The following is a 7,661-nucleotide window of genomic DNA, read 5'->3' on the forward strand; positions in this document are numbered from 1 at the left end:
TTGACAGACTAGACTCCACCCCTTCACTCTTAATCCTCTCAAGTCCCAAATTGACACCAGATTATGTAACTACCACACCCTGCCAGTTTGATGAGGTAGGAAGCTGGGAGATCACAGGTTGGTAGGTGCAGAATTATGTAGATCCAAAGTCAGCAGGCATGTGGCAGGGTACCAATAGTTCCCAGGGTTGGCAGGCCACATGGACCACAGGCCCCAGAAGTCAGATGCAGGATGCAAGCAAACAGGAAGGAGTAGGGCAAGAGAGAGGCCAGTTCTCCATAGCATCTCATAAATAGGCCACACCTCTCCACGGGGATGTCATTAGGCTGTGTTCTGATTGAGAGGTTGGGCTCCATCCATACCTTCCCACAGGTGTCCCAAGTTGGCACACAGCCTAACCATCACAGTCATGTTCTTAGGTACCAGAAGTTAGGTCTTCAGCATACCTCTTGGAGGGGCACAATTCAGTCCACAACACTAAGGGGCCTCTTGATTAGTGTGAACTCCTGTAATTGTTCCCTATCACATGGATAATCCTGCCTTTCCCATATGACTGACTTCCTCTGAAAGGGGAACTCTTCTAGTGAGAAGTTTGAAATGGATTTCCACCCCCACCCCTAAAATAAAGGCAGAAGGTCTCGTTTGTAGACACATTGACTCTTGAGTTGTTGGAAGTGGGAAAATAAGTGTCTCAAGGAATCTGAACAGCCTCAAAGCACAATTCTGCATGTGGCTAATGGTAAAGTGAGAGAAATAGGACTTTCAGGTGAATGGGCAAATGGTCATTAGGCAGCCATTGGGCCGAGTGGCTGGTGGGCAGGCCCGGGAACCCCAGAGCCTGAGTGCCTTGTCCCCCAGCAGCTCCCCCTCCTCCAGGAAGTGTAGGCCTTGGGCAGGAGGGTGGCTTTGCTGAATATGCGCCTGTCTTTACACATCTCCTCCTCACGGCCAGCTTTGCTAAGGTGTGACCTCAGGCAGGTTACCTGTCTCTGAATTTCCTCACTTGAAATATGGGCATGGTAATACTGCACAGTCCCTGCATGGTGGGTACTGTAATGTGCTCAGTTGCTAATCAAAAGGCTGAAGGGTCGAGTTCACAGAGGTGCCTTGGAAGAAAGGCCTGGTGATCTGCTTCTGAAAAATCAGCCTCTGAAAACCTTGTGGAGCACGGTTCCTCTCCGACACACATGGGGTTGTCAGAATCAACTTGATGGCAACTGTTCATAATACGCACCTTACAAGACTGTTGTGAGGCTCCAGGATGATAAATACTTGGCAGATAGTAGGTGTTCAATAAATGAGACCATCATTAGATACCACACAGGCCTCAATTAGGGAAGCTATGCAATCTGCTGCTGTACAGGAAGGAGAGCCCCCTCTCCCCCAATCTCTTTCAAAGCCAAATAGACCAGATTTGGGGGAGACCCCAATTTTGGATTATTTAGGGAGACCAAAGGGTTAATTCGGGAAGTCTGAAGCAGGTAAGGTGGAGGGGAGTTTAAAGCCAGGCAAGGAAAGTGGAAGAAATATGAGTACAGAGCAAAGGGGGCTCCAGGTGAGGGCGTTCACAGAAGGATGGCATGAAGGCTCCAGGTTGACTCTTGGTCTAGGGGAGCATGTCTCTGGGGCAGGTTCAGTGTGTGGGGTCAAGTGACTCAGACCCCTGCTTGTCTTGGTCTTCAGGACTGTGCCCGGGGCACGGCTAACTGTGTGCTCTTCAGCTGCCCGCTCTACAGCTTTGACCGCTCAGCCGTACTGCACGTCTGGGGCCGCCTCTGGAACAGCACCTTCCTGGAGGTGAGGACTTTGCTGAGGGCCCAGGTTGGGCTTCCTTTTCCATGAGCCCCTCGGGGACTCACCACTTCCCTGCTGTGTAAATGCAGCACATCCTTAACCCAGGTGGGGGGCAGATGCGCCCTTTGTAGTAGACACCATTCCACTGACAATTTCAGCAGCTGGGTGGAAGGGAGGGAGGGGGCATGAGGACACTTAGCAGGAGAGTCTTCTTCCTTGGTCACTTAGGAATACTCAGCTGTGAAATCCCTGGAAGTGATTGTCAGAGCCAACATCACGGTCAAGTCCTCCATCAAGAACTTGCTGCTCAGAGACGCGTCCACAGTGGTGAGCTGCAGGCCTCCCTTGGGAAGTGGGCGAGCGCTCTTCTCTCTCTTGCTTCCTCCTCTCTTGCTCCATTCACCCTTTGCCCCCTAGATCCCAGTGATGGTCTATTTGGACCCAGTGGCTGTGGTGGCAGAAGGAGTGCCTTGGTGGGTCATCCTCCTGGCTGTGCTGGCTGGGCTCTTCGTGCTGGCCTTGCTGGTGCTGCTGATGTGGAAGGTGAGGCCTGGGGAGGGTGGGTCCGTGGGGGCTGGACTTCCCTGTCAGGCAGGTGGCGTTGTGTACGAAGATTTTCTTACCTTCCCACTCACTCATTTAGTCAACAAGTAACTATTGAGTAATATATCGGGAACTCTAATTGGTTGTGGGAGTTTCAAAGATAAATCAATGCAGATCTTGTCCACAGGGATTTGACAACCTAGTAAGGGAGGCAAAAGGATCCCTGGGGGCATAGTGATTATGCATTGAGCCGATAACTTCAAGGCCAACCGTTTGAAACCACTCCATGGGACCAAGGCAGGCCTTTTGACTCCCGTAAAGAGTCACAGTCTTGGAAACTCACAAGGGCAGTTCTGTCTTGCCCCCCTTTAGGGTCGCTATGAGTTGGCATTGACTTGTGGCAGTGAGTTTGGTTTTGGGGGGGGAGATGAGCTTATAGTCAGAGGTGTTAAGAGTTGAGTCAGAGTAGTGGGAATTCAAAGGATGGGAGGACTGAGGGGAGTTTCTCTGGAGTCATTGATGACTCACAGTGACCCCTGTGGGTTTCTGAGACTGTCATTGTTTACAGGTGTAGAAAGCCAAGTCTTTCTCCCAAGGAGGTGTTGGTGGTTTTGAACTACCGACCATTCGGATCGCAGCCCAAGACGTAACCACAACACCACCTGGGCTCCATTGGAAGAAGATAGGATAGTAGAATTTGTATGTGTGTAAATGAGGTTGATGGGGCTTAAGCCTTCCAGAAAAACCATGGTAGGGAACGTCCTGAGGTAGGGAAGTGTGGTCTGATGGAACGAGATTGAGGCAGGTAGCTTGGAAAAGAGCTGAGGTCGATGAGACCAACCAATGTGGAGAAGTACCCCCAGAGAACTGCTCTTCAGAGGGCTGAACTTGGAACCCCCATAGACGGGGCTCTGTGTGGGACTTCCTCATAAACAGAACTGCATATAGGATCACACTCACATGCGGGGCCCAACATGCAAGCTCACACATGCATGGGTCAGTGCTACATCATCAACCCTACATCACTGTCAGGGCACAGAGCTCTATATCATCATGGCTCATACCCAGAACACACATCTCATCCAGGGCTGCATGTGGAGCTATGGAGCCCATATAGAGACTCCTCCTGCATCAACCCATACTCCCTGGGAGCACGCACAGGGCAAGAACCCCCTTTGTGAGTCATCAGTGGAGCAGGCCTCTGGGGTCGTACCCCAGTTGTTGAGAACCTCACAGTTTAGGGGAGATGGATACATTCATGGAACAGCCCCCAGGATCTCTTCTTGCCCGCATGGATGGTGGACTCGGGCAAGGGCCTACCTGTCCTCAGTCTTCCCATTCTCTGCCTCTTTGCCCCCCTTCTCCTCAAATGCCCCAGTGTGGTTTCTTCCACCGGAGCAGCCAGAGCTCATCCTTTCCCACCAACTATCACCGGGCCCATCTGGCTATACAGCCCTCAGCCATGGAAGTCAGGGGCCCAGGGACTGTTGGGTAACGTGTGTGTTTGCATATGTCTGCGTGTGCAAATATGTGGTGTGGGCAGGTAGATGTGTGTGTGTGTGTGTGTGTGTAAGTGTAAGTAGAGCTGCCAGCATTCAAGGGGTCATGAATGTACAAAATAAAGAAATGATATTGCATGAAGCTGGTGCAAGCCCCAGGAATGGGAGTGGGCGGGAATGAATTGTAGGGGATGCAGGTTGTAAGGGTGCGTATACACAGCCTTGGGCATGCACAGAGGGTTGGGTGGGCCCATGGAGTGTGAGCATGTGGGAGTGCAGGGAGGTCCCGTGTATGTCTTTCCCATGGGCATGAGTGTGCAGAGACAACTGTGCAAGGAGATGGTGTGCAGGAGTCTGAGCATGTAGAGTCAGTCTTGTGAGTGTGAGTTATGCTAGGGACAATTTCCGCCTTGGATATAGGGACCAGCATGTTTCTGACTTAGAACATGAATAGACTGCTGTGCTCATGGATGAGTGGGTCCTGCCTTCGGGAGGATACTGCCTAGTGTATAGGTATACTCTGTGTATATGTGCATGTGTATGTATGTGTGCTTGTGAGAGAAAGGTTTTAGAGGGATTATTCCAGAGGACAGAAGGCTCCAGGAAGCAATTTCCTTCTTCCGATCTCCTATGTCTTTTGAGGGAGTATCGGGTCTCTGAATAGACTGGGTGGGTGGAAACCTTCAACTCCCCTTTTCAGGTACCAAGGGAGACATCCTTGGTCCTGTGCCCTTCCTGCCCACTGTCTTGGAATGTGAATGATAGCGGGCACTTAGCACGGATGGCGGGGCTGCCTTCTGGCTTGTGCCCTTTCTGCTGCAGGCTGTCCGTGCTGAGCCAGGGCGATGATGAGGGCAAGGAGCTGTGTTGTGCTGTGTATCTGCTCCGGGAGCATCAGCCTGGTTGGCTTTTCATGATCTGGCCTTGTATCTTTACAGATGGGATTTTTCAAGCGGGCACGGTACCCCGAAGCCACAGTGCCCCAGTACCATGCCGTGAAGATCCCACGGGAAGACCGGCAGCAGTTCAAGGAAGAGAAGACAGGCACCATCCTTAGGAACAACTGGGGCAGCCCTCGGCGGGAGGGTCCCGATGCACACCCCATCCTGGCTGCAGATGGGCACTCTGAGCAGGGCCCTGATGGGCATCCTGTGCCAGCTACGGCCTAACTTCCTCTGTCCCATCCATCCTGACCCGTGGGTCCCCTCTACCCCTTCCCTAGCGATGGCTCCTTGGATGAAGAGGGGAGAGTGGGTTGCTGGTGTCGCATCAGGAATTGGCAGGATCTGCTTCCTCAGGGCTGTGGACCTCTCCCCATCCCCACTAGGATTTCCCCCACCCCCACCCCCACCTACCCCTGGAATGCTATGCTATGAGATGGGGTAAATCAGGGAGGGGCCATGGGGGAGAGTGAGAAGGGCAGGTATGCCCTGAATCAAAGGTGGGGAGGTGAGACCCTAACTCATCTCTCTCCCATTCACCTCGTCTAATAGAACCCCGCAAGCCTGTTGCCCCCAAAGTGCCTTAGGGCTGGGGAGGAGGATGTGTCGCTGACTCAGGGGCTCCTCCCAACCTACTTCCCCATCTCTTTTGACCCGAGTTCGCTGCATCAGTCCAGTGGGTTTTGCCTATTTATTAAAAAACATTTGAGGACAAAAGACTTTGACTTCTTTCTGAGTCCCACTCCTTCGTCCTGGATGTCCAGCAGAGGCCTGGTTCTCTGACACCCCCTTGACTCAGACACAGGTACTCGTGGGGAGGAGGGGTCAGGGGGCCTGGCTGGGGTGTACATAGCGTGCCTCTTGGGACCAGTTCCTAGAGGCGCATGGGTGTGACGGTTGAAGGAGGGGAGGCATGTTCCATGAAAGAAGGGAGATGGAAGGCAGACCCAGGAGGCAGGTGTGCAAATGTTGGTAGACCCAGCCCAGAAATGGGCAGTTAAGGATCAGACAGGGTCCCTACCTCTGTCCCCACTCCTTCCCTCTCTCTCCAGACAGCGTGGGAGTCGAGCTTTTTCACTGTAGGAGGAAGTGAGTTGGAGATTCCCACTGGCAGAGGCGGGAGAGAGAGGAATTAGGGGGCGGTCTTTTGTCTGCCACGATCTGCACATTAAGACTTGGCCAGTGGGTGCGATTGTTCGGATGGGGCTGAGGATGGGATGGAGTGAGTGGCCACCTTGGGGGCCTGGGGAAGGGTTATTTTACAGCCATTCCCATGATGTGGGGCCCTATAGGTGCCCACTTGAAGGGAGGGGGTTGTCGCGTTATTTGCAGCTTCGAGAACTGGCAGCTCTCCAGATCCTTCCAGGTCTCTCGGGTGAGGTAGCAGCCGTCCGCAATGTGCTTCCAGGTGGGCTCCACCACTCGCTGCCACATGAAGGCCCAGCTTCCACGCGGCTCAGCCACGTGCTCCCAGAAAAAGAAGATTCCTCCCTGGGAGAGAGAAGACCGTTAGTGGGGCTGAGCTGCTCCGTGCCTCTCCCTTCCTCCAAACCCCCCCCCAGGCATGGCCAAGCAAATTATCTAGCTGCTGCCCTCCCTGGCTTCTATCCTCCCACTCAAACTTTCATTGGACTCTCTTTGCATCCCCCAGCACCCCCCACCCCAGCCGACACTTGCCGTAGTTCCCGTTCACCAGCAGATGGCAGTGGGGTGAGGTGTCTAAGGTGCTAAGCTGTTTCCCAATTGGCTGTTAACCTCAAGATTGACAGCTCAGGCCCACGAATTGGCTCCAAGAAAGAAGAGCCGGACTAACTGCTTCTGCAAAGACCACAGCCAAGAAAATCCCAAGGGAGCAGTTCTATTTTGCAACAACACACTTGGGTGCCAGGGGTTGGCACTGACTTCCTGACAATGGCTTGGGTTTGAGTTCGGTGCCCTGAAGCGTTCGTAGGGGATGCAAGGAGCGAAGGGGCTTGCTGTTAACCTAAGGATTGCTGGTTTGAATGTACTCAGAGGCACTTCCAATGAGATGCCTGATGCTCTGAGAAGTCTGCCCACGAGTTAGAATCAACCCCGTGCCCTGGCATGCCCTGAAAAGGGGCACGGCCGATACTGTCCTTGACTGCCCCAGGCCCAAACCCTGCCCGTCTGCTCACCGGCCGCAGCACTCTCTGGACCTCCTGCAGGACCTTCTTTGGACTCTGCACAGAACACAGCACCAGGGTGCAGACCACCGCATCCATGGAACCATCAGCCAGTTGTCTCATGTCCTCTCCGGGAGCCTCCACGAACTGCTCATATTTGAGGTGCTCATTCTCAGACATGCTCTTCGCCAGGAACTTCTCAAAGTGGGGATTTGGGTCGAGGCAGGTGATCCGGCAGCCGGGTGGGTAGAACTGGAAGTTGGCCCCGGTGCCACAGCCCAGCTCCAGCAGGGACACATCCCCAGAGGCCTCCGCAAGGACCTTGATCTGGCCGAAGAGTTCCTGCTTCTTCTCCTTCATTTTTTGGTTGCTCTTGGCAGTCAGCACGGCCATCAGGTAGGGGAAGAAGGTTTTGCACAGGGGCTGCCAGAAGCCCAGCAAGACCAACAGGTGCAGAGGGAGGGTCAGGAGCAGTAACAGCAGCTGCAGGAGTCGAACCAGGGCATCCATGGCAGATCAGCTCCGAGTGGGGCTTCCATGCACACTGGACCTTTCTTTCTGCCCAGTCTTTGCAGACTTACCTCACTTCCTCTCCTGTGTGATAGGACTTTGTCCTCTGACTCCTGGTTGGTGATTTCTGCCGTGCCAGGTGGAGTGGGCGTCTGGGATCCTTCCAGAGGGCATAGGTCCCACAGGCTCTCCAACTGGTTTTATGTGGGTGCAGGGACAGGTGATGCCCG

At 53.7% G+C, this 7,661-nt stretch overlaps 2 protein-coding genes across 5 annotated transcripts in view; one reads left to right on the top strand and one right to left on the bottom strand.

The window, feature by feature from the left end:
- Window positions 1-5,494, top strand: part of ITGA7 (integrin subunit alpha 7) — a 23,463-nt gene extending 17,969 nt beyond the window's left edge. For all 4 annotated transcript variants that reach the window (XM_045289679.1, XM_004700569.4, XM_004700570.4 and 1 more), the window contains 4 exons: window positions 1,684-1,797; window positions 2,023-2,121; window positions 2,212-2,337; window positions 4,775-5,494. In XM_045289679.1, the coding sequence (XP_045145614.1) occupies window positions 1,684-1,797; window positions 2,023-2,121; window positions 2,212-2,337; window positions 4,775-5,005 (570 nt within the window). In that variant the 3' untranslated portion in view covers window positions 5,006-5,494. The remainder of the gene's footprint in view (window positions 1-1,683; window positions 1,798-2,022; window positions 2,122-2,211; window positions 2,338-4,774) is intronic.
- Window positions 5,466-7,579, bottom strand: METTL7B (methyltransferase like 7B). The gene is made up of 2 exons (XM_004700568.4): window positions 6,934-7,579; window positions 5,466-6,268 (listed from the first exon to the last, which is right to left on the bottom strand). Exons 1-2 carry the CDS (start codon window positions 7,429-7,431, stop codon window positions 6,032-6,034), a joined length of 735 nt encoding a protein of 244 aa, XP_004700625.1. The 5' UTR covers window positions 7,432-7,579; the 3' UTR covers window positions 5,466-6,031.
- Window positions 7,580-7,661: the final 82 nt, after the last annotated feature.

The sequence above is a fragment of the Echinops telfairi genome, unplaced genomic scaffold, assembly GCF_000313985.2.
Source record: "Echinops telfairi isolate 266 unplaced genomic scaffold, ASM31398v2 ScPeMD7_2;HRSCAF=8, whole genome shotgun sequence".
In the NCBI taxonomy this organism is placed as follows: Eukaryota; Metazoa; Chordata; class Mammalia; order Afrosoricida; family Tenrecidae; genus Echinops; species Echinops telfairi.

Excerpts from the sequence above, each read along its gene's own strand:
- METTL7B (XM_004700568.4), bottom strand. The coding sequence starts at position 7,431 with ATGGATGCCCTGGTTCGACTCCTGCAGCTGCTGTTACTGCTCCTGACC. Across the intron at positions 6,269-6,933 it reads TCCAGAGAGTGCTGCGGCCG|GGAGGAATCTTCTTTTTCTG; the intron begins GTGAGCAGACGG and ends TCTCTCTCCCAG.